The sequence below is a fragment of the Mus caroli genome, chromosome 4 (genome assembly GCF_900094665.2).
Source record: "Mus caroli chromosome 4, CAROLI_EIJ_v1.1, whole genome shotgun sequence".
Taxonomy (NCBI): Eukaryota; Metazoa; Chordata; class Mammalia; order Rodentia; family Muridae; genus Mus; species Mus caroli.
In genome coordinates this window covers 146,003,873-146,030,055 of record NC_034573.1, presented here as the reverse complement: position 1 = coordinate 146,030,055, position 26,183 = coordinate 146,003,873, and the positions used below count along the sequence as shown (strand labels likewise).

Sequence of the window (26,183 nt, the reverse complement as noted above, 5' to 3'; positions counted from 1 at the left end):
TGGTGTGACCTTAGAGACAAGGATAGGGACCATCTGAGACTGACTTGACCTGTACTTTAGCCCAGCTTCCTTGTGGCCCTGTCCTTTTTTTTTTTTTTTTTTTTTCGAGACAGGGTTTCTCTGTATAGCCCTGGCTGTCCTGGAACTCACTCTGTAGACCATGCTGGCCTTGAACTCAGAAATCTGCCTGCCTCTGCCTCCCAAGTGCTGGGATTAAAGGCGTGCACCAGCACTTGTGCCCTGTCTTTTTTTTTTTTTTTTTTTAAGATTTATTTATTTATTTTATGTAAGTACACTGTAGCTGTCTTCAGATATTCCAGAAGAGGGCGCCAGATCTCGTTATGAATGGTTGTGAGCCACCATGTGGTTGCTGGGATTTGAACTCTGGACCTTCGGAAGAGCAGTCGGGTGCTCTTACCCACTGAGCTATCTCGCCAGCCCTTGTGCCCTGTCTTAACCCTAACCTTCAGGGTGGTCTGGGAACTGATCCTTGACATGGATTATTCATCATTGTCTTGCTTACAATGGACAAGGCTTTTGGAATGAAGGCACATACGAATGATATGCTTATGTGACCGTATAGGCATTCTCACGTGTCTGGCCCTGCCAGTGACATGGGTGTGGCTCCACATATATGCTTCACTTTGTGACAGAGTGCAAAGTCACTAGCTCATGGGACATAGAATCCTTCCCCATGACTGCTGGTCTGTGGCTTTGTGGTACCAAACTTTCAGTAAACTCAGTTTAGTGTCTACTAGCTCTGGGGCAGGGGTGGGAGTCCCCAAAGCTGGGCCCCACGAGTACCTCCTTAAACCTCCTCCCTGCCTTAGCCAAAGACAAAACTAGTTAGAACAGGAAGTATTGGGCCTTGGGGTCAAAGGTGAGGACGCTGAAACTTGCCCAAGCTGGAAGTAGCCTGTTTTCTCCTGGCCATACTCACCTGGTAGTACAGGATTCCTAGGGCTAGTGGCAGAACCTGTACCAGGCTTCGTCCTGCCTCACTGCTGGGGTGTCTAGAGTGTCCCTAGCTAGCCACTCAGGAGAGGCAAAGTGCAGTCTGTAATGGGGATCCTCAGATCACATTTTCCCAGTGGGAAACAGCAGAGTCAGTGATGATTGCTGTGGGTTCCTGTCTTCTGAGTACCCAGGTGCAGCTGTTGTTGGGAGTTGGGAATTGGGGTCCCTGATCCACGCTTCCCCTCAGGGCATCCATGAACCAGGCAGGAAGTGGAACGCAGAGCCTGGGTCTGGGAAAGAAGGACCTGCCGCAGGAGCAAATGGCTGGCAGCAGGGTGCAGCAGAACAGGCTCCTCCCCCTCCACCCAAGTGGGGATAGCCTGCCAAATCAAAAATAATAGGTGGAATCTTGCTGCTGACAGCTTGGAACAAACATAGCTCACTGAAAACTTAAAATTTGCATGCTTCTTTGTTTAAATGCTTGATCTTCTCCCTAACAGGAACACTTAAAACAATGATTGTTGTTTCCTGCTCCCTCCCCCTCCCACTGTGATCCAGTCAGGTTACCTGAGTGGAGGCTGGGTTGTGGGGGATCTAGGGTGGGACACTTTCAAACAGGACAAATTGAATGGTGGAAGACAGAGAGGGGGGTACACGGAAAAACAATATTTATACAAAATAATTTATTTTAAAATGTACCATTCATAATGGCCATGGACAGCTGGTGAGTTCCTGCTGTGGTGCTGTGGCATAGGCAAAAGGTGCCCTGCCTTTTCATCCTCACTCTTAGAGAACCAGCTGCTCGGAGTCCCCAGCAATGTCTTAAGGAAGGAAGGAAGGATGGCAAACTCCTGCTGTTTTGGCAATTCAGTTGTGTTCAGGGAGGCCAGGCACCTAATCAGACATCCCTGGGTTCCTTTCCCCATCTGTATGATAGGGTCCCAGGGCAGTTTCTGGAGCCTTTAGAAGCCTGTAGTTCTTAGAGGCTTTGAGGACTCTTTTGTTCTCATTGGCACCTAGTCCTGGAGAGTAAGGGACAGATACATGTCCTAAATGGGGTTCTGAGGGACCAACTATCTTCAAAAGCTGCTATATTCTTGACCTCACTGGGTCACCATGGAGCTGTTGGAATAGCTGGCCTGGCCCAAGTGGTGACCCTAGTTGTTGGCTAAGACCCCAAAGGAGAGGGCATCAGTGGTGGCAGTGGCGGTGGCGGTGGCAGTGGCTGCAGGTGGTCGGTTAATGCAACGCAGATTTCCAGTTTTGAGTGCACACTGCACAGGCCAGAGTATCACACAAAATAGCACTAGTAACAGCACAGAAACCAGTGCTACACGACGCCAGTCCCTAAAGCGTGCCCAACAGCGGGCCAGCCAGCCTGGGTTGGGTGTAGGGTCTTGGACAGGTACAGGTAGGGTGGGCTCAGCTGGTTTGTTCAGACCTACGTCCACACACACAAAGCCACTGTCCTCTTGGCCAGAAGTGGTGGGCAAGGGGCGGCAACACAGTTTGGTGCCCTCAAGCCACACAGGCTCCTCTCTCTGTAGGTGTGCTGGCAGCTTGGCCTGTAGCTGACGGCTGGTGCGCAGTGCAGGAGCCCCAGCGACAGGCACAGTTGTGGGCTGTCGGCAGAATGGACAGGGTACAGCTTCTCTGCCAGAACGGCCTGCAGGCTGGGCAGCTGCCAGCCTAGCCAAGCACTCAAGACAGAAGACATGAGAGCAGGAAAGCTCTTTGGGCGTCTTGAAAATGTTGTCATAGCCTGAGAAGCAAATGGAACATTCCAATGGGGAGGCCACCTTCACTGAGCCAGGAGTACTGGGGGACTTGGGGCTGCCACCTGAGCCAGGGGACCTGGGCACTGAGGCTGTGGAGCTGTTCTGGCGGTAGGGTGGCATAGCTGTACGCCATACCCGTTGGCCTGATGACATGATTCTGAACTGTAGAACAGAGACAGGACATTATGAACTGGACTTTTTCTGAAAAGCCAGCTTGTCACACCCCCTCTTTTCTTACGTACCATCAAACCCAAATGAAGATTTCAATGAAGGACACCACCCACCTGTAGGTACCTGCAAAAATTCCACCCATATCCAAACTGTAACTATCCTCTTCCATTCATTACTAGGTCAAGAGTACCCCAGGCATGGACAGTTCCGACAGATTTCAGGAGTAGAGGCCATGTGCTATGGGTTGTCAACACTGAGGCCTGGACACCTGCTGCCCAGTCCTTCCCCATGCTAATAATGAGAGCAGCACATTGCAGCTACTATTTCTGTCTATGCTCTGCAAGGCTGTACTCATGCCATAGAATGATCATAACCGTTCCTCCATTTGAAGAAGACATCTCCAAGGTGGAGTGACTTAACTAGGTTCTTCCGGATGAGCCAACTGAAAGCTGGGTCCTGACAGGCTCATGAGCTACCTATGGCTCTGTCTCAGGTGGAAGGAGCTTGAACTTTGTCAGGGTATGGGCCCCTAATTTTTATGGAATACATCTGAGCTGCTGGCAGCTGGGTAAGGATTCTAGGGCCTCTGGAAGGGCAGCTGGGCCCTTAAGAGCTCGACAGGGAGGGCCTCAATAGGGGCCCAACAAGCTTTTGAACAGCTGCAGCCTGGAATCTGGGGCCATCTTGTTTAGTAGGGATAAGGACAAGTGCCAGAGGCCAGGGATTAAAAATGCTCTGCAACCAGTGCCCAGAGGACACCTCTGCCCTGTTCTGCTAGTATTAGTTACACCACTGCCCATCAAAGGAGGTGAGATGTACAAGATCCAGGCCTTCTTTTTTTGACAGCTTACCTCACTTCTCTGAGAGGAATCCTAGAAGCACACTGACCACTTAGTACTGTTTGCTTACCACCACCACCATCCCCACTCCTAGCCAAGACAATACCTCAGGAGCCACAGGCATTCTGACCACATTAGAATATTTACCAAAAGCCTGAACCTTATAACCCATGGAGCCCAGCAGCTACAGCAGAGATGACCCATCTCCCTGCCTCACTGGTCAGCCCCAAGTAGGTGAGTGAGTAAAATGGCTTAGAGATTGCTGAACTATCACTGGGTCTGTGAATCATCTGACATTACCGTGATATCACGAGAGCCCCAACCTTCTTGCATGAGATGTCACCACTTCCTGGAAGCAGCAGTGGTCTTGGCAAGGTCTAACAGGGCCTTGGATCTATCCTCCCCTGACTTGTGCTGCTCACGGGACTGGCTCCTTGGCACCAGGCCTCACCTTCCATGAAGCAGCCTCACCCTGAGACTGCATAGGTGACAGATTTCAAGATTGCCTTACCTGGTAGCTTGGGGTTAGTAGTTCCTGGGCATGGTCTTCTCCACTGGTCACAGCAAAACCCTTTGTCTCTAGGCTGACCAGGTCTAGTAAAGCGTGTTCTCCCTCCTTCAGGTCCGACTCAGCCTCTGCTCCACCTGGCAGGTGCTCCTCCACAGGCTAGCAACCGACAGCCTTCTGGTGGCACCGGTCTGGCCGGCACACCTCTTCTGTGTGTATGTGGGAGTGGAGGTATGATGCCCGTGTTCATCCAGGAGGTGGCTGACTGAGACAGGTGTGAATTCTCAGGCCATGAGTTTTGAAGCAGGTTTATTTATACCCTCCAGGACACGGTGGCTGGGGGTGTGGCCCCGAACATCAGCGATTGGCTGTTCTCTTCCCTGGCAGACTCAGAATGGGTGGGGAGCCAGAGGAAGGGTTAGAGCCAGGACAGGTCTAGGATCAGGCACAGGCCTCTTGTTTTAGGATTTCAGATTAAGAATAGATGCTCAGGTACTCAAATGCCTTTCTTCTGGAAACCAAGTGTGCCGCCTGATCCCAAAGTGCTCAGCAGGGATGCTTCACTGAACCTAGCACACTTTCAGATAAAGCTCAGTTTTCCCTCTTCTGCCCCATCTCTGTGCCCACCAATATCTTGTTCTTTCTTCTTCCATCTCACCCATATTCTCACAATTGCTTCATGCAAGACTCCCATCTGCTGCTGCTTCAGCACCCTACTGCCTTTTGGTGAACTTCTTGTTCTGAAGTCCAGGAAGTAGGGGTGCAAGGTCAGGGCTAGGCAGGCTTGGGCCACAGCCTAGATGTTAGGGTCAGTTAAGAATATTAGGGACCTGGCTAGTCACAATAGATTGTGGGTACCTGCTTGGGTACCATCTGTACTATACCTCAGAAAGGAAGCCCCTAGTCTTCACCTATGCTTGAAAAGATGGGTCTCAAGAAGCTTTAATGAGGTGACACAGAAGAAAATGTTAAGTCTTAAGGGCTGGTAGCAGCTAAGGTTGGGGCAGAGAGTGTCACACTGGAATGGGATGGACTGGGGAGTGTGGACAGTAGCACAGGCAGCCCCTGATCTACTCCAGGCTCATCGAGCTGAGATATCCTTGTTGACCAGACTCAATAGCCCCAGTGGACTTTTTTTTCCCCACTCACTTTGGTTAGTCCAGGTTCTTTCCTACCTCTAAGGTTTAGTTGTTTTCTGGCACAGAGAACTGTAGGACCCTGAGATGGGAGCTCACACATAGGCCTGTGGGGAGGGCATGTTGCTAGGACCATATCTTTGTGGGAGGATTGCCTTAAGTACCCAACTACCTATAGGTACCCGACCACCCAATGGCCCAGATCTCTGGAAATTGCCACAAATTTGCTCCTAGATATCTTTATCCTCAAGGCCAGCTTTCAGGAGAGCTAAGATATGGGTGATTATAGGAACCTGTAGACAATGTCCTATCAGAAGAGGAGACCTAAGCTCTGGTAGAGGGTCCCCTGCCTAATTCCATAAGTGTGAGGAACCTAATTCCATGAGTACTAAGAACCAAAAATGGGGCTCAGGGAAGTAATGGATTGAGGAAGAATGGGGGCCCAGAGGGAAGATGGGTAGGTACCTAAAGATCTAAGGAGGGAGATTGAGTCTTTTGGTGGTGGTGGTGGGGTATCTAGGATTGTAGCAGGCATGAGGGTGCTGAGGAGAGAATGCTGCTGAAGGCCCAGCCCAAGTGATCTGTGTAGAGTATGACTCTGTGTCACATGCTGCCTCTAGGAAGTTGGAGTCCCAGATGTTCTAGGAACAATCTTCGGAGGGTTCCTGGGAATACCCAAGCTCTGAGATCACCAAGGCTACCCAGTGAAGAGTCAATATCCTGAGGCAAATGTGCTGTGAAGCCTTAGGAATCTATCAGACCTGGCCTTCTTCCAGGCCTGACCTCAAGGGGAGTCAACTCCCAGCTGGCAGAGGAACTAGAAATTGGGGGAGCATAGACTGCATTGTCTAGGGCAGTAAGCGGGGTCCATCTTGACCCTTATCCTAAATAGCAGGAAAGTGAAATTGCCAAGCAAGTGAATGTGTGATGTGCACATCAACATAGTACTACCACTGAGCACGTGTATTCATTTGTGTTAGCATGTGTCCACAAGGTCAATTGTATTTCCCATTGCCTCACCATGGGCCCTAGAGCCCTAGGGACTCTGACTGTGAACCTCCATCCTTGTATCAAAGCTGTTATACTCTCTCAGTAATAACCTCACACTTACCCCGACTATAGTTCTCACTACCAAGGCTATGGATCTGGCTACAAGTCCGTGATGGTGCACTGTTGGAATACAAGTACACAAAGTTATTTAGGACTAGGACTTTTCTTAGGTTTTAGTCTAAGACCTACCACTCATCTATCTCTGCCTATCTGGTGCTGGTCACCTCTGACCATTCTGCTATCCTCCAAACAATGGACATGAAAGGTTGAATGCATATTCTCATTTGGTATTGGTTGCCCTATGGCCAGAATTTCTCCTAAGGCATCAGCTGAATAGAAACTAGTTTACCACATTGAGTGCTGGGATGGAACAGGTAGACTTTGGGATAGGAGGTACTCACGGGTTTGGTATCTTGCCACCCACCCCTTTTGAGACGGTTTTTCCATGTAACAGCTCTGGTTGTCCTGTAGACCAGGCTGGTCTCAAACTCAGAGATCTGCCTGTCTCTGCCTCCTAGTGCCAGGATTAAAATATTGGGTATGGGCCATTACACCCAGTATTTTGCCCCATCTTTTGGGGCTGGATACAAACCCAGTCTCATACTGTCTGGATATAAGGTGGCCTAACTAAAGGTATCTTTCTGCACCCAACAGTGAGGGCAAGGTCTCCAAACCTATATGAAAGTCTCTTGTTTAGGACTGACCACCTGATGGGTTTGTTCTGTGTCAGTTCTTCCTGTACTCATGACCAAGCAGTCCCAAGCCCCTGTCCTGTCACTCTCATGGTCCCTGGTCTGGCCTACCTCCTAATGTTGTTACTTTTTTGGGCTGGCTTTGGAACCAAAAAGTGAAGGGGTGGTGTGGGAAGCGGGTGCAGCCGCAGGTCCCGTGAAACCCACTTGTTGACTGCCTTGTCTGAGCATGCGCAGTGAGGCTGCATTCGTGGGCTGCCTGCCAGGCTGGACAGTTCCTCCTGATCCAGACCTGTCAGCCTATCTGTGAACGACCTAAGCTCGTGCCTGGCGCGTGTGTGAATTCTGATTGGCTGACAGGTCTGGGGGGGGGGGGATGACCCATGGAGGTGGCTGGAATAATCTGAGGTTTCCCCTTTGGAGTGTCTGGGAACATGCTACTCAGGATGAGCTGGGCAAGGAATCATCTGTGACCCCAGGGAGCCAGGCTGGCCATCACTTCATCATGCTGTCAATGTCCCTTTCCACTTTTCATTAGAAACCATCCTGGGGAACCCCAAACCTTAGGGCATCCAATGCTACTCTAGGCCCTAGAGTGTCTAGCTGCTGAACAAAAGGATGCTGGGTCAGATTCTATCCTGTCCCCAGGGCAAGGTCATTGGTCTCAGAACAAATGATCTGGGCCTGGAAACCTACATCTTAGCCTCCCCAGCACTTTTCTGAAATATGGCCAAGGGCCATTAAACTCATTTGAGGTTTCAACAGATGTCTCTGGCCACAGCCTTTTAACCAGTGCATAGGGAGATCTATAGAAGTTATAAAGCTAGGGCAGTGTCTTAGTAAGTATCCTACTGCTGTGAAGAGACATCATGACCTCAGCAACTCTTATAAAACAAAGTATTTAATTGGGGCTTGTCTACTGTTTCAGAGGTTTAATCCATTATCAGAATGGCAGGAAGCATGGTAGCATATAGGCAGACATGGTCTGGAGGAGGAGCTATGAGCTCTACATCCAAATCCACAGGCAGCAGGAAATGAAAGCCACTGGGCCTGGCTTGAGCTTTTGAGACCCAATGCCCATCCCCAGAGACACACTTCCTCCAATAAAGCCACACCTCCTGATCCCTCTCAAGTAATCCCTGATGACTAAGCAATTCAAGTATGTAAGCCTAGGGGTCACTGGGTAGGCATTCTTTTATTTTTTTTATTTTTTTGAGACAGGGTTTCTCTGTATAGCCCCGGCTGTCCTGGAACTCACTCTGTAGACCAGGCTGGCCTCGAACTCAGAAATCCGCCTGCCTCTGCCTCCTGAGTGCTGGGATTAAAGGTGTGCACCACCAAGGCCCGGCTGGGTAGGCATTCTTATTCAAACTACCTGGCAGGACTTCTAGAATCCCTATGCTCTCATTTGGCATTCTTTATCCAGTTCTACCTCTAGTCAGCAGACACACATCTATACGTCTACACATGGGCTTTGAGTGGGACCACTAAAATGAACTCAGGTGGCCAGGTAGAGGGTTCTGCTTTCCCCAAGGGTGAATTAGATCCATAAACTGTCAGTGGCCCCCTCAAAGCCTAGTGATGCATGTAGTCTGATCCGAAGAACCATGCCATGTTTGATCGGCACTTTCTACCTCAAGTCCTAAGGAGCTGGGGCACCTCTTCATGCAAGATGGTATCCTGAAATGGGAGGGGCTACATGTGGAACAGGTTCTGGCCAGGGAAACATGAGGAGATGGGTTGTGCTGTACTGCCAGTTCCACCAGACAACAGTAGGTTCTGAATCTGGCTGAGGGGTTCCTCTTCCCCTCCCTGACTACTTGTCCCCTGAACATGGCAATGGGGTAGTTAGCCCACACACACCACACTGAATACAAGACCCTTGGAACAATAAAGCTAGAGGAGAGAGAAGATCTAGTCTAATTTAATTGGTCCAACTTTGAATTGCTGCTGCTACCTGAGTCACTGGTTCAAGTCTGGGAAAGCAAACTCATAACACTGTGAATAACATCGGATGTGTGCTTGATGTCAAAGAAGATGCTAGACACCTTTGGATCATACACAGATGGCACTGGTAATCAGGGTACCTTCTTCTATAGGAACACATGGCCAACACCACCAGTCACACTAGCAGCTCACAGGCTTCTAGAGTCTTGGAAGAGCAAAGACAGGACTGCTAACCAGCATGACCTCACAAGCCCAATGGGACAAGTGACCTGAAGTGTTCAGAGATAGAGACCCCATGGGTAAACATTTTACTTTGAGTACCCAGCCTGAAAGGTAGCTGGATGGAAGTCTGTCCCTGGAAGACAAGGTTCTGCTGGCTTCTGGAATCAGAAAACCTAGGACACTCAATTCTGCAACTCTGAGAAATATGTATGTGCCTTGAGAGGTCAGCAGCTAAATTAGCAGGCAGACAATAGAGCAACCTATCTCTGATACCAGTATCCAGGCTGTGTTTTCTCCACTGTTGGAACCTTGGTTTCATCTTCTTAGCTCGGTGGTAATGGAGAGTCCTGTCTACTATGGGCTCCAGTGGGTGGGCTCCAGAAGTTTTGATTGTTTGGATCAGGCCTGTGTTATAGCTGTTATAGATGCTGTTACTCTTAAGGGGCACAGACCCCACATGACTTGCTCTTGAGTCCTCAGTCTCACAGATGGTTGCTCCTGTTAAACCACACAGTGAAGATCTCATGGCATGGAGGTTAGCATCCCCCTAGCATTCGTACAGGTCTGCCATTGGGAGTCAATTCTGGGATATCTTAAGCCCCAGGCCCTTTGTGTAGTGAGCTCACTGGAGGGGAGCCTTGGGTCTCCACTGCTGTACTGTGAAGTCTCAGTTGACCTCTAGATCAGACGTTGCTGATGTGGGCCTCCACTGTAGAGAAGGCAGAAGGATCCCTATTCTTGTCTGGGTGCTGCTCACGCCTGATGTATCTTGGCTTCCTCACTGAAATGGGGTCAAAGACAAGCTGAGTCAGAGATAGGTAAGTTTAGGACTTTGCCTGCACTATTGGTTCTCAGGAGCATATTGAATAACCACAGGGCACAAAGCCCATGTATGCTGTTTATTCTAACAAGAAAGTGATGCTCATCAGGCTCCACTTGTACAAAGGCAGTTTCTTCTAATGGAGGCTCCCAGGAGCTCAGCTATTTCCTATCAGATCCCTCCCACCCCCAAGACGCCACACCCCTGGGCCTGTATTAGAGCCCAGCTATTCCTCTAGAAAAAAGCACAGATCATACTTGCATTATGCACTACAGGGAGTTAGATAGCACCCTTGAAAGACAAGACTGCACCCTGAGCTTTGAAGCCCATGAACATAACCTTTATTTGAAAAAAGGTCTGTGCAGATTCTATTAGGATAGAAGATGAGATCATCATAGATTAATCAGGTAGGCTTTGAACCCAATGACTAGTATTCTCTTCAGAGGGAAAGAGAGCCATGTCTGATGTGGCCACAAGCCACAGGAGGTATGAGATACTAGGAGCTGGAAGAGACACGAGGGATTCCCTATCCATCAGGTCTTGAAATGCATCTCTCTCACTCCCACATCCTGATTTCTAATGTCTGGTTCAAAGAACTATCAAGGGATACAGTTTTATTACAGTGGCCGGGGTGTATATTTGCTGCATAGTCACTAACTATAGTGTTACAGGTCCCTAACAACACCTGTAAGGTCCTCAGGGACAAGGCTGCTTTGGAGAACTTGAGACAGGTATTAATTGGAACAAGGTATGTCTAAGATCCTTCATCAGGGATCTACTTTATTTTCAACAGAGAAAAACTGTCACTGGTTCTCTATTCTAGACCAGTGTATAAGAAAGACAATGAGACGAGAAAGAAGTTAAGTAAATCTGCTCTGTGGCTTGTAGCTGTGGAACCTCTCTGCTCATGGCCTCTTCTACATACCAGGTTACAAATGCTCAGATAGGCCCGCCAGGGAAATGCTCAAGAACTGACCTGTTCCTTGCAGGTCTCAAGCAGAGCGAGACTGGACATGACTAGAGAAGCTGGGAGTCTGGCCCTATGCTGAGAAGACAGCATGGAAACCATGTGGGTTGGTAAGAAGAGTAGCGCTTGCTGAACACCTGCCCTTTCCCCTGCCTTATGGAGCAGCTGACTTGGAATATATGAAGTTAGTCAGGTCCTAGAGAAGAACCTTTATATGTGGGGATAAAACCATAGAATAGGCTTTGAAGATGGCCCACAGTAAGACCCTTCCACCCAACTCCCATAACATGCTGCAGCCTGTACCTGAAGACTGTGGCAGGGGGACCATTGCAGCCTTGAAAAGAGAAAGGCAGAGTGAGACTTCGATGGCCTGGTACAGGTACACACAACCCAGGTTTTCAGCCTAGTTGGGTAGGTTACTTACTGTTTCACCAGGCTGCAGGACAGGGGCTGGGGAAGAAAATGGAGTGTCACTCTGCTGCCCAGCAGCTGCCTAAGCTCTGAGTGCCCTAAGCACACTGAGCCTAGACAGCTGCTCAGCCACATTTCTTACCTGGGGGAACTCTAAGCAGCAGGGCCCAGCCTCACATCCTCAGCTGTAATACCATCCAAAGGCACTCTGTGTTGATGGGTTTGAGCACAGTGGTATCCAGACACAGTGGAGTCCCTGTGCCTGCTCTGTAGCTGTTGGGGAGCCCCTAGGCCCTGCATGGGTCAGATTCTGGATAGTACCTGTGAAGCTAGGCAGGTAGAAATTCAACCATAGAGGGAAGTACCTCTTCTGTCTCTCCTGTAGAAAACTTCAGGAAGTTTACTGGAGCGCTTGAGGTAGAAGAATCCAGCCACAGAGAGGATGAGGCCTGTGCTGATGAAGAGTGTCCCCAGGAAGAGGGAAGCTGCCACATGAGGACCCCCTGCAGATAAACCAACAGCTGCCAGGAGAGCCTGGGTTTGGGGAAATGGATATCCAGTGCTCCTTGCTTAACCCCTGGGGCTCACTATTACCCAAACATACCTGAGCCCCTACTAGGTGCCAGCCACAGGTCAGAGCCACCATGAGCCCAACACATCTAGTCACAAGACAAGGAATAATTCCTGGCTCCAGAAGAATCAGGTCCTGGGCTCTCTCCATTAGACTGGCCTCTGCCTCTTGGACTGACAGTCAAAGCCTCCAGCTTTGGCAGCAGACACATCTACTGCACCTGCTTTCTGATACATGCAGCTGCCTTCTGCTCATCTCCATTTGTTTGGGGTCAAGACATACTAAGGGGTTGGTAGTTGACAGAACAATGTAACTGCCAGCTATGGGAAGTGCTGTCCATTACTGTTGAAGGATGAGCCCAGGTTAGAGTGATGTGTCCCTAAAGTGACTCTGTTACCTCAGAAGAGGCAGTCTTCTATTGGAGCTCAGTCTAGCTCACTGACATATGGGGCTCCTCTGCCTTGGGCATATTCTCTCTAGCAGTACTAGGCCCAGACCATTCTCTTGCCTGGCTGACCACACTGCTAACCCAGACACACCCCTTTACTCCCTAGGCCTTCATTTAAGGTGAGCCTGAAGGCTCTGGAGATTCAAGCATCAGGTGATAGGGCCTGCCCCTTCCTTGAAAACAGATCAGGAGGTATGGCCTATGTGTTTGTAGTCTCATCTGAGGCCTACATCCTGTAAGAGCAAATTGGGATGGAGCAATGCAATCCACAAGGCCTGGAGGTCACAGTGGACATGAAATGAAGCAAAGGCTGAGCATAAGTGAGTAGCAGTGAGGGCTGCTACTAAATAACTGAAGCTCTTTGGAAACCATGAAGTATCTTCCTCCGATGGCATCCCAACACATGCCCATACTCAAGCTAAATAACCCTAGTCCCAGGGGATGCTGGACTCTCTCCAGACCTCTTCCTTACCCAGAGTTCATTACAGAAAATACTTGACTTCAGGACTGGCACTGGTACCAGTACTAACTCTAATGATGTGCCCAAGCCCCAGCCCCAGGTCGCAGACAGAACCACAGTGCTGGACTTATGAACTAAGAGACTTACCAAAATGTGGCTGTCCAGGTGTCCCTGTGCTTCTGTTCATGGGAAACTGCATGCCCCGGCCAGTGACTGTGGGAGAGCAGAACTGAGGGGAGGCCTGGGCCATGCCTGGGACCCTACTGAGGCCTCCACATATAGTCCTAAAGGGACATCTTAGAGATGAGAAGGCAAGGAGTAGTTTATACCCACAGCTGTCCTCAGTAAACAGAACACTCAGGGAGGGACGGAAGGGGCTGCTCACTGATAAACAATACTCCTGGGCAAGGTGAGTATTGTCTTTGTAGTTGGAGAAGACAACTACAGTAGTTCCTTGGTTTCTCCCCAAATTGGACAGGAGGACCCCTGTGAAGTCTGGGGGAACTGGGGCAGATAGCTTGGAGAAGACATACGAATTCTGCACTCAGAGCCATTGTATGTCGGGAGGGTCCCATTCCAGCACCGGACACAGCTAGCACTCCCATCTGCATTCCAGTGCCTGTAGCAACCTGCACCAGAGGAGACAGGATTTTCCAGCCAAAGTAAGTCAAGATCATCTCAGTGTCTTCTGTAAGCTTTTCTGTATTGTGAATTGGTAATTTTCAACTCAAGAACACTAACATGTGGTGGAAGTCTATGGAGGCACAAGCTCCAATTCCAGAAAAAGTAAACTCAACAGGAAGCATACTGCTCTCAACCAAGTTCTTGTGGCTGTCTGTTACCAAGCCAGTCATTTATTTCACTGGATGCCTCAGGAGACTATTCTAAAGTGCTTGGGACAGAAACCTAAAATTAATAGGTACCATTTGAAGGTCTTGACTATCCACCAGAACCACTTCCTCCAGGAGACAAGATAGCTGCCTACCTTGTATAAGTGTAGCTCTAAGTACGGCACTGTGCCCTTACTTGGGTCTCTACATGGGGCAGGTGTACATAGGTTTGTTTGTTGTCCCTGTGCCATTTCCTAGGGTCTATGTAGCAGGATCAAGCCAAATTTCTATCCCAGACTGGTACTGACCAAAGCTATACCTTCATGCTTGAAGTGACCCAGCCTACACTGGCTAGTGATTTGTGGATAGCTGCTTCCCCTCTGGTGAGGTCATCCTGAAGACCATCTTATGCCTTTACTTCTAACATCCCCAACATAGAAGATGAGCAGATATGTTCCATATATGTTAACTGGGTACTAGTACCCAAAGTTGGATATTGAGCAGTATACAGAGCTAAACCATGGGTCACTGAACCTTAACAGTGAATGTTACAACGTCTGATCTGAACAGATGGTTGAGATGAGACAGAAGCCTTTCTGTGGTGGCAGAGACAGTATCAAAAACAATGGATAAGTGGTCTAAGTGGGACATCAGCTCATTTTAGCTTTAACAATGCTATGGGCAAATGACCACACAGGAACAAAGTCCCAACTGCTCAGTTCTACTTGGGTGGAAGAGTCCTGCTCAAACATGGAGTCCTACATGTCTCCTACAGTGGTCTTTCTTCGTCGCATCAATTCAAGGATCAAGTAGATCTTATTGGAAGTATGTGTGTCTACTAAAGGCAAGACCAAAGAACATAGGGTGCTCCAGACAAAACCTAGTACAAAAAGTGCAATTCTCAGGAGGTGTGATAGTGCATGCCTTCAATTCCAGCCCTTGGGAGACAAAGGCAGGTGGTTCTCTAGGAGATCCAGGCCAGCCAGAGCTGCATAGTGAGAACTGGTGGCAAAAAAATAAAACAAACAAACAAACAAACAAATAAGTGAAATCATCCCTAGAATCATCCCTTTCACTAATTCCTGTGTTGAGATGCAACTGAGTCTACCAAGGGCTGCTGCTGGATTGCTATTGTAGGGAAAGAGGGTGGCCAGAGAGTCATGTGGTAGACCTGAAGGCTCCTGTGCCTCCCTACACAAACTTGGTTATCTCCATTCTTGTACCTATGCTCAGAGCTATCTTGAACTTTAAAAAAGAAACCCAGGAAAGTTCAACTGCTATAACTTTAGGTTAGAGGGTTGACAAAGGCCCTTTGGCATCCTCACATTTTCTCTGCTCACCACAGACCAATGTCCTTTTCCATTTATCACCACACTCATCCTTGACCCTCACCTTACTCCAGCCTCACCATTTTGTCCATGTTCTCTCACATGACACCTGACCAATGTTTTGAGGTACTTGCTTCCCTGAGAAGTCCCTCTGGATTTATGTAGTCTTGCGTGTAATAGAACTCAGGACATGTGCCAAGGAGTGCCCCTTGACAGATAAAGGGATAGGTCTGGGTCATTCTAATCTAAAACAAAACAGCCCAGAGTCTTGCCTCAGGACAGGTCAAGATTGTGGGTGGCATCTCACCTTGGTCTTCATTTCCTGGGTGCCCCATTTGCTTTCTCTCACCAGCTCTGAACTTTGTTAGCTGCTTTCAGAAAGCCCTGCCTTTATGGCCTCCTAGAATCTTTTGTGGGTCAGGGACTTTACCTCTGGCATGCTGACATTGAGGCTGGATTGTCCTCTGTAGCGGAGTCATCCTGTGCTAGTGAACAGTACTCTGGCTCCACCTCCAGATGCTAGAAGCATCATCCTGAACTCATAGCACCAGATATGATGACCAAAAATGCCTTCAAACGGGCTGGTGAGATGGCTCAGTGGGTAAGAGCACCTGACTGCTCTTCCGAAGGTCCAGAGTTCAAATCCCAGCAACCACATGGTGGCTCACAACCATCTGTAATGAGATCTGACTCACTCTTCTGGTGTGTCTGAAGACAGCTACAGTGTACTTACATAAAACCAATAAATAAATCTTTAAAAAAAATGCCTTCAAACACTGCTGAATATTCCAGGGTCAGAATACTCCATGAGGTGCTGGAGAGATTCTTAAAAAAATCCTGGGTTTGGTTCCCAGCATCCACATGGAGTCACACAGTCATCTATAACTCTAGTTCTAGAGGATCTTATACCTTCTTCTGGCCTTTGAGGGTACCAGGTATGCATGTGGTGCACATATATACACACATAAAATAAAAATAAATAACTCTTTAAAGAAAGATACCTCCAAAAGCTGCTCAGTCTCCTCTGAACCCTGTGCTGCTTCCTCTTCCTCTTCTGAATCTTCTCCTCCCTGTGCCTTAGCCCTTTACAGAACAACAGTCCCCCCACAGGGTCCTTGCATGGACTAGACAAAGGTGTGGTTAGGTTGCTCAAGAAGAGTGCCCAGGTAGGTAGGCCTTCTCTGCACAATGCCACAGCCTATGCTACCCCAAGTTCTTCCATCCCCCCAGCTGTCTTGTCACTGAGGAGTAAAAACCATCCAGGAATGCTGGTGGTGTGTGGTGAATGGTCTACTATTTACTTGCAACCATGATGCTTACCTGGGCCACATAGACCTGTACCTAGGCAGGTAGCATTGAAGTCTACCACATCCATACAACACTCAGGTTGCTGGGCCTAGAGGAGAGACATCAGTGAGACAGGTTAGTAAGTACCAAGCTCGTGTCAAGGACAGCATTGGTCTTAAAAGGGCCTTATCTGTTTCATCATCCAAAACCCCCAAACTCTCTAGGGGCAAGTGACACCCCATCAATAAGTGAGTATTCTTACTCCACTCCTGCTGCAGCCTATGTTGGCAGAGCACAAGGAAAACTCCAGCCCTAGACATAGAGATAAAGCCTGGGAGTTACTAGTACAAACAGGTTAGAGTTACCTACCTAACTATCCATAAGCATCTGGACTACATTCCTGTCATGTCACATGAATCACTATCCAACAGGTCCTTCTCCCACTTGCTCCAGGTCTACACTGTGCAGAGTCTATCACCAGTGAATATTTGACGACTGAATAAGCCACCAAATATAACGCTAGAATCTGACCAGGTGTATCCAACAACAGCTACCCAGTTTCCCAAAGGCCTACAAGGGTATGAACTAATAGGTTTATATAAACTGGCCTAGGGCCTGGGCTTTGGACAGCCTGGCATGATGTGGCACAGAACAAACCACCCTAAAATAGAGTATTTAGACATTGGTGAGAGCTCAGAAGGAAGTCTCTAACTATCTCCTGCCTTTACCTGCAAGGATAGGATAAGGCCTTCAGAGAGCGGTGCCCTCCCTGTATTGATAGAGCAACATCTATCAATACAGGGAGGTCTCTGCACAATAACCTTGTTAGGTCCCTAGTTAATGACCAGATCATACCCTTTGTCCAATCATACTTTCTTAGAAACATCCCTCAAGAAATGTAAAGCTTATACTATTTGCCTTTTCACTATTTTTAATTTCTAAAATTTACTTATTAGTATTGTTTTATTTTGAGACAAGATTTCTTTCATTATATAGCGTTGGCTGGCCTGGAACTCACTATGTAGACCAGGGTGGCCTCAAACTCAGAGATCCACCTGTGTCTGCCTACTGAGTGCTAGGATTAAAGGCCTATGCCATGATATGCAGATGTTTCATTTACTGTTATTATTGTGTGCATATATGAGTAGGGGCATGAACATGGAGGTCAGAAGACAACTTTTGGGCTTTTTTTTTTTTTTTTTTTTTTAAAGATTTATTTATTTATTATATGTAAGTACACTGTAGCTGTCTTCAGACACTCCAGNAGAGGGCNCCAGATCTCGTTACNGATGGTTGTGAGCCACCATGTGGTTGCTGGGATTTGAACTCTGGACCTTCGGAAGAGCAGTCGGGTGCTCTTACCCACTGAGCCATCTCACCAGCCCCGGGGAATTCTTTAACTGTGGGTTCCAGGGACCAAATTGATCAGGCTTGGCAGCATGTGTCCTTACCTGCTGAGGCATTCTGTTGACCCTGTTTATTTTTGTTTTTAAGACAGGGTTCCTATCAGGTGGTGGCATGCCTTTAAATCCCAATACTTCAGATCTCTGAGTTTGAGGCTAGCCTGGTCTACAGAGCAAATTTCAGGACATAGAAACCCTATCTCAGAAAGAGAGAGAGAGAGAGAAGCAGGCAAACAGACAGACAAGGATCGATTATGTAGGCAAGTCCTACTGTCTCAGACTGCTGTGGGATAGGACTACAGGTTTGTATGACCATGCCTGACACTTCTGTTTTTGTGACCTGAGCTTGGTTAATAGAAAGGAATGTCTAGAGGGTAACAGGGACAAAGCATGGGAAAGATCAAGGCCCGGTGCACAAGCCATCCCTTTTATTACCCTTGGTCAAGTCAGTAAGGGATTCCTCATACCATCGCCCCTAAACAGTGAGGCCCCCATCCTGTCTCACTTGGGAGGCAGAATAATGGCACCCCCATTAAAGATACTAAATCTCACCCCACTGGAGGGTCACTGGCTTTGTTCAACTACTTCTGGTGGGAGCTACGATGCCTGACCATGTGTGCCTACCAGTCACGAGCTCTCCTAAGTATGCGCATCACCTGAGCAGGCAGCTCTGAGGGTGATTCTAAGTTAGTTATAGCAATAAGTAAATCTGGCAAAGAAACTTCTAGAAAGCAGAAAAACAAAACAAAACAAAAAAACAAAAAACAGGTGATAGGTAGATTTCAGATATCTCTAGTAGACTCAAAGGGGATTCTACCAAGGTTAGGCTAGTATCAATGAACCCTAAGTTCAAAGACTGAAATTTTTATGGGGTAAAGATCCATTGTCTATGAGGAGGCTTCAACATGCCACTGGATACAGGATTATCTACCTTGCTTTCTGTGGACTTGCACATGCCTCCCGTCAGAAGGCCAGTCAGGAGCAGGAGACACTGCAGTGCCATGCTGGGGAGCTGACAAGGAGATCTGCAAGACAAAACAGTATGTAAGGAGGAGGTACTAGTAAGGGTGGATGGGGCTGAGAGGGACATAACTGGGAGGACAGGGCCAAGGCAGGGAGGGTAAGGCTTTAATGGAAACGGTTGGGTAGCTTTTCAGGGGAGCAATATGTAGTTAAAGTACCCTTACCTGTCCCTCCAGGATGAGAACTACAGATATCAGCTCCTCATCACCTGGGGACCAGTTGTCAACACAGACAGGACTGTGAGGAGCTCACAGGACTGACCATTGCAGTTTTAAGGCTCAAAACTCAGGAATCAGGGCAGGTGGACAAGGCCTTGATCGAGAGGGATGACCTGGTGCTCCTTCTAAAAGCATTATGTTCTCAGGATTCCGAAAGCAAGGCCACTGTACCTCTCATTTCCTGGGATGTAGACACACACCTGTCCTAGTGAGCTCCTAATCACATGTTAAGTACTACTAACAATATTTGGCCTCCTTTCGGCTAGCTAGCTAACGGTTTGGGGTGACATGGGTTCATTGGAGATTCTCAGTGATATACTATTCTGTCATTATGAACTTGGGGAAACAAGAAGATGTAAAACCTTGGTCCAGAGTAATACCCAAGCCTAAAAATGTACTGACACAAGCCAGGCATGGTAGCATACCCCTTTAAATCCAAGCACTCAGGAGACAGAAGCAGATGAATCTCTGAGTTCCAGGCCAGCCCTGTCTACAGAGTGAGTTCCAGGAGAGTTAGGGCTACACAGAGAAATCATGTCTTGAAAATCAACAAACACAACAAACAAAAAGTGTAGTTATAAGAGGACGGATCTAGAGACCAAAAAAAGAGCACAAATATTGCAAGAAGATTTAAACCTTAGAATACTTGGTGCCTGCAAACTGCTGGCTTTAGTGCCTCATTGTTCATATATTAGAGAAAAATATGCACCTACCTCAAAGCCTTGAGGTAATATCATGTGTACAGTCTTAATAATTTTTCCTGGTTTTTAGATAAGGGTTTCATATATTCTTTGGCTAACTTTGAACTCAATCTGTAACAATACTACTTTTTGTTTTTAACTTTAAAAATTTTTTTACATATATGGTGTTTGTCTGCATATATGTTAGTGTACCATGAACAGGTCTGGTACCTGCAGAGGCCAGAAAAGACATCAGATCTACTGAAACTAGAGTTATACACTGCAACAGTTACAGTTGCAAGCTGCCCTGTAGGTGCTGGGAATAGAACACAGGTCTGGAAGAGCAGCCAGTGTTTTTAACTGCTGAGCCATCTCTCTCCATTTCTCTCATCTCCTGCTTCTACCACTGAGTATTCTAGTTACAGATGTGCACTATAAAGTTTGATTTATGAAGGCAGGGCATTGAATCCAAGGCTTTGTGCATACTAGGTAAGCAACTGAGCTACATCCACATCCATTTTTTTAAAAATCACTTTATTTTATGTATATGAATGTTTTAACTGTATGTATGTGCATCACATGTGTGCTTAGTGCCTACAGAGGCTAGAAGAGGGCATCAGATTCCTGGAAATGGAGTCATAGACAATTGTGAGCTAGCATGTGGTTGCTAAAATCCCAACCTTTGCAAAAACAGTGCTCTTTACCACTAAGCCATATCTCCAGTCTCTCTCTCTCTCTCTCTCTCTCTAAAACCTTTTACAACAAACTTATGTTAACTCATAAGGTGATACTTATAAATCAGTCTGTCCAAAATAAGATTTAAAAAATATTTTTTTGCCATAAAGTTATCTCTTAAAAAACAAAAAACCTGCCGGGCGTGGTGGTGCACGCCTTTAATCCCAGCACTTGGGAGACAGAGGTAGGCGGATTTCTGAATTCGAGGCCAGCCTGTTCTACAAAGTGAGTTCCAGGACAGCCAGAGCTATACAGAGAAACCCTGTCTCGAAAAACAAAAACAAAACAAACAAACAAACAAATACTTGGCCTGGTGGTAGTAGTTCATGACTTTCATCCCAACACACAGGAGACAGAGGTAGACAAATCTCTGTGAGTTCGAGATCAGCCTGGTCTACAGAGTAAATTCCAGAACAGCCAAGGCTACATAGAGAAATCCTGTCTTGAAAACCAAACAAACAAAACAACAAAAAGTTAACTGGGTATGGTTTGGTCTACCTAGTGAGCTTCACGCTAGTCAGAACTACATAGTAGGTTTCTCAAAAAAACAAAACCTGGACTGGAAAAATGGCTGAGTGGTTAAAAACACTGGCTGTGTTTCCAAAGGACCTAGGTGCATTTCCTATCATCCACATAGCAGCTGTCTGTAATTTCAATTCTGAAAGCACTGCATCCATGCATGTGGTACAAAGACATGCATGCAGGCAAAACACCCAATCACATTAAAGGAAAATCAAACTTTAAACAAATAAAGTTACCTCTTTTTTATTTTTTTATTTTTTTTAGACAGGGTTTCTCTGTGTAGTCCTGGCTGTCCTGGAACTCACTTTGTAGACCAGGCTGGCCTCGAACTCAGAAATCTGCCTGCCTTTGCCTCCCAAGTGCTGGGATTAAACGACTGCCCTGCTAAGTTACCTCTTAAGAGACTAAAGATGTAGCTCAGTTGGTAAAGTGCTTATGCAGCATAAACAAAGCCCTGAGTTTTATTTCCATTTATCACATGAGTTGGTGGTGGTATACACCTGTAATCCAAACACTTGGTAGCTATATAGTAAATTCAAGACCAACCTGAGACACCATGAGATTTTGTCTCAAAAAAAAAAAAAAAAATAATAATAATAATTACCTCTATGAAGACTTTTTACTTAGCAGCGGCCTCTGAAGCATTGAAGGAGCAGGCAAGCCGGGCATTTCCAATTCTGGAACAATAGTAGTCTGAGCTTCCTAGAAAGAGGAATTCTAAGAGAATGCAGAGAAGTTTCAGTTTGAGGCTAAAAATGAGGAATTATACTCTCTGGCCTAGGGCAGTGGGAAGTCCCACTTGAGGGATTATGTGGGTCCACATGACCCTTAGGGGTTCAGGATGATATAGGTCTAGTCCTATGAGCAGGGGAAGTAGGAATTTGTACTGTAATTCACTTTATACTGGATTTAAGCCAGGACTGTCAAGGCAATGACCACACTGCAAGACACAAGAGGTGGTGTTCAGGCCTGCAGGAGTTATCTTTGAAGCCTTATCCAGAGCCTTTCTGGCACTCATCAGTACATGTGTTTTGTTTCAGTAATGCATGCTGGGTTTCAAAATACATTCTGTCCTTGACTTAACTCTTCTTTCTAAGGTATGAAATCTTCTTAGAGACATATTTATATCATAGTCTAGCTGCCCCTCAACTGTAGGATGTAATTAAATTTCAACCTTTCTGTGAATTTAAGATTTGCTCACCCATAGACCTGCCCTGGAGGAAAACTTCCAGATGTTAAACAGACCCTTCTGCGCTCTCTGAGAAGAGCATCCCTAAGCTTAGGTCAAGTTAAAAAAAAAAAAGTCCAACATTAATCAACACTGCCATTTGTTACATGTCAACAGTACTAAAGCATAATTTCCATACAATAACCAACATCTACTTCAAATAGACAAGTCAGGGGGCTCTGAAAAAATGTGTACCTATGAGGCCACCACTGCAGCAAAAAGCTATCAGGATTGGAGCCTTCTATGAACCCCCCCCCGACACCCCCCCCCCTGCTTCCTCAACCTAAGCTCCAGGCAACCAAGCTGACCTTGTCACTGCAATCTATAATTTCATATAAATAGAACATACAGTGTAAGTGGTTCCTGTCATTCAGCACTAAGGATCTTTAAGTGTGCTTTGTTATACCTGTTCTGTTCATTACCATGTGATTGTTATGAGGCTATACTTCATTCCCTTTACTTGATCTGATTCTATCATTTGGGAAATCACAGGGCCTTGAGCACACACTATGTGAACCTGTATTTCTTTTTTTTGTTTTTGTTTTTTGAACCTGTATTTCTATTTCTTATAGGTAAATACCAAGGAATTTGTGTTGGATCAGAGAGGTATGTTTGTCAAACTTTTAGTAGTACCTCTTTACTTTCCCACCAGTGAAGCAGAAGGGCTCAAAGGTGTTGCATCCTCACCAATATCTGGTAATGTACTGGTGGGCACCTAGTGGTATCTCATGTTATCACCAATATCTGGTAATGTACTGGTGGGCACCTAGTGGTATCTCATGTTATCAGCATCCCCCTGACTAGTAACGGTTGGCATCTTTTCATGACATTAGTCACACGTGTGTCCTAATGAACTGTCTTTTCTCATCTTTTGTGTTTTAATTGGATTATCTTCCAATTAGATATGGCAGTTCTGTAACATGTACTTATTCGCACTGTGTGTGCATGAGTATGCACATACATGCCACCAGACACATGCTATAGCATGTATGTGGCCATCAGAGAACAATCAGTTCTCTTCTTTTACCATGCGGATTTCAGAGTTCAAATTCAGGTTGTCAGCCTTGGCTGTAAACCCCTCTATCCACTCAGCCATGTCGCTGGTTCAGCCATTCTGAATGTAATTTTTAAGTTTCTGATTATTTGTTTATGTCATATATACACATCTGCTAAGCCATGCATGGAGGTCAGAAGACGACTTGTGAGAGTCAGTTCTCTTCTTTCACTATGTGGGTCCTATGCGTACTTTTCTCTTGTGTGTGGTGTATACACATGTTTAGAAGTGTGTGTATACCAGAAGTCAGCATTAACTACTCTCCACCTTAGTTTGTGTAGTGCATGTGTATATGGGTTCAGTTTCCCATGGCACGTGTGGTGCTCAGAGACAGGAGATGCATGTCTTCCTCTATCACTCTCCACCATTTTTTGTTTGTTTGTTTGTTTTGGAGACAGGTCTCTCTCTATAATCCTGGCTGTCCTAGAACTAGCTGTGAAGACCAGCTGGCCTTGAACTCACAGAGATTCCCCTGCCTCTGCTTCTCTGGTGCTGGAATTAAAGGTGGGTCACTATGCTCAGCCCTCCACTCTATTTTTTGAGATAGGATCTTTCACTGAACCTAGACCTCTCATCACTTTTTTCTGGATGGTCAGCCTGCCCTGAGGAGTTGTCTGTTTTCCCTCTACCCACTCAAACTGGGATGAGGGATGTACACCACCTGCTTTTTCAATAGGGACTGGGAATCTGAATTTAGGCTCTCATGCTTACACACACATTTTACCCTCAGCCATCTACCCAGTCCCCATCCACTGTATTTTTTGAGACAGGCTCTTTCATTGAACCAGGAGTTCATTGATGCAGCTCAGCTGACCAGTCAATGAGCTCAAGAACCCATTAATGTGGGCACTGTGGCTACAAACTCATCCTCATTCTTGTTCTGCAGGCACTTTTAACTGAGCTATCTCTGCCACACCTTTTTATTTTTTTGAATTAGGATCTCATTATGAAGGCCAACCTTGCCTGGAACTCACTACATCACTATGTAGACCAGGTTGGTCTTCAACTTCAACTCCTGCCCCTGCCTCCCAAAGTGCTAGGGTTACAGCATGGGATTACAGACCACTGTGCATGTGTGTACAGTCTTATGTATTTCAGGCTGGTCTCAAACTATGTAGTAGATGATGTCTTTCAAGCTGATTTTCTTTTGAGATAGATTCTCATCATTAGGTAGCTACGCAAGGAGTAGCAGCCTTGGATACCATTGAAGCTAGATCTCTCCCTGATGTTGGTTGGACACCACCTCTTATTTCCCTGGTAACACTAGAAAGGAAAATATCCTAAATGCCCCCTCAGAAGAATGGAATACATCTGGCCCTGGACAGTGACATAACATACTGGCATGTGCCAAAGATTAAAATGTTACATGCAATTGTATTCTCTCTTAAAAGATAATCTAGGCCAGGCATAATGGCATACACCTTTAATCCCAGCACTTTCAAGGCAGAAAGATCTTTGTGAGTTGAAGATCAGCCTGTCTGCATAGTGAGATCCTGGCTTAACAAATTATATATATATGTAAATTTATCTGGTTGTTGAATTACTGAAAATAAGTGTGCTCAGTCCTAAATAGGACATCGATTTCAACCTTCCCCTCCCCAAGGCTTGGGAAGATTGTGGAAAAGAAAACAAAGAATTTAAAAGCAGAGGATGTGGAATAATGTTGTAAACTGCTATCTTATGAATGTCATATAACCATTGCACACGAGCTCACTGCAGCTACGGCTACTTGTGCAAGATCAATCTAACAACAAGATCAGTTAACATTCCAACAGACGTTAACTGAACTCAATAGATCACAAAATGAAAAATAAAAATGCACCAAGAGTGGAGGGATAGGCTTTTAATCCCCAGAGGCATAGGGAGAGGGATTCTGAGTTTGAGACCAGCCCAGGCACCTACAGAACTCAACCTCAGTCTTCTGCAAGAACAGCAAGTACTCTTAATTACTGAGTCATCTCTCCAGCACATAGATGGATTTTTTTGTTTGTTTGTTTGTTTGTTTTTGTTTTTTGAGATAAGGTTTCTCTGTGTAGCCCTGGCTGTCCTGGAACTCACTCTGTAGACCAGGCTGGCCTCAAACTCAGAAATTCACCTGCCTCTGCCTCCCAAGTGCTGGGATTAAAGACATACACTACCACTGCCCAGCACATAGTTGGATTTTTAAAAAAAGATTTATTTTTAAATAGGTAATTACAGGTGTATATATTTATAAATATAAAATGCAGGTGTCAGTGGAGGCCAAAAGAGGGAAATGGACCCTAAAGTTGGAGTTACAGGTGACTGTGTGACATGGGTACAGGGACTGGAACTAAGGTTTTCTTGTTGAATACCTGTTCTTATCCACGAAGCCATTTCTCCACTCCCTAAGAAATACCCATCATCATCATCATCTGGTTTTGTTAAGACAGGGTTTTTCTATGCATCCCTGCCTATCCTGGAGCCTGGAACTCAAGAGATTTGCCTGCCTCTGCCTCCCAGGTGCTGGGAATGTGTGCCACCATTGCCTGGTAGCAATGTTCTTTAAATGAGTTACCTTATAGATCCAAATTAACATGAACAAATGCAAGCCAGTTCTGAAAGGTTGTGACAGATGCTGCTAGTGGACAAAAGAGCTCACCTAAGATGAGTTAAACTCATCAAGATATGTGCTTGCTTTGTTTTGGGGAAGAGTATTAAGGCCAGGATATGGAAGTCAAGAAAAGAAACTATTAGCCGAGTTATGGGGCCACATGCCTTTAATTCCAGCCTAGTCTACAGATCGAGTTCCAGGCCAACCTGTCTCAAAATAAGAAAGAAAAAGAAGCTGGGCGTGGTGGCGCACGCCTTTAATCCCAGCACTCGGGAGGCAGAGGCAGGCGGATTTCTGAGTTCGAGGCCAGCCTGGTCTACAAAGTG

The 26,183-nt window shown here is 46.5% G+C and overlaps 2 protein-coding genes across 3 annotated transcripts in view; both read right to left on the bottom strand.

The window, feature by feature from the left end:
- Positions 1 to 1,628: 1,628 nt before the first annotated feature.
- On the bottom strand, positions 1,629 to 7,378 carry Rnf223 (ring finger protein 223). Its single transcript, XM_021161363.2, has 2 exons — positions 4,257 to 7,378; positions 1,629 to 2,897 (listed from the first exon to the last, which is right to left on the bottom strand). The coding sequence occupies exon 2, from the start codon at positions 2,886 to 2,888 to the stop codon at positions 2,115 to 2,117; it is 774 nt and encodes a 257-aa protein (XP_021017022.1). The 5' UTR covers positions 2,889 to 2,897; positions 4,257 to 7,378; the 3' UTR covers positions 1,629 to 2,114.
- A 1,661-nt stretch (positions 7,379 to 9,039) lies between these two features.
- C4H1orf159 (chromosome 4 C1orf159 homolog) overlaps positions 9,040 to 26,183 on the bottom strand; it is an 18,337-nt gene continuing 1,193 nt past the window's right edge. For both annotated transcript variants that reach the window (XM_021160341.2, XM_029476689.1), the window contains exons 2-10: positions 21,608 to 21,720; positions 18,757 to 18,850; positions 16,456 to 16,531; positions 13,511 to 13,606; positions 13,125 to 13,190; positions 11,864 to 12,001; positions 11,512 to 11,537; positions 11,391 to 11,421; positions 9,040 to 10,081 (exon numbers count right to left, since the gene is read on the bottom strand). In XM_021160341.2, coding sequence (XP_021016000.1) covers positions 9,984 to 10,081; positions 11,391 to 11,421; positions 11,512 to 11,537; positions 11,864 to 12,001; positions 13,125 to 13,190; positions 13,511 to 13,606; positions 16,456 to 16,531; positions 18,757 to 18,828 — 603 coding nt within the window. In that variant the 5' untranslated portion in view covers positions 18,829 to 18,850; positions 21,608 to 21,720 and the 3' untranslated portion in view covers positions 9,040 to 9,983. The remainder of the gene's footprint in view (positions 10,082 to 11,390; positions 11,422 to 11,511; positions 11,538 to 11,863; positions 12,002 to 13,124; positions 13,191 to 13,510; positions 13,607 to 16,455; positions 16,532 to 18,756; positions 18,851 to 21,607; positions 21,721 to 26,183) is intronic.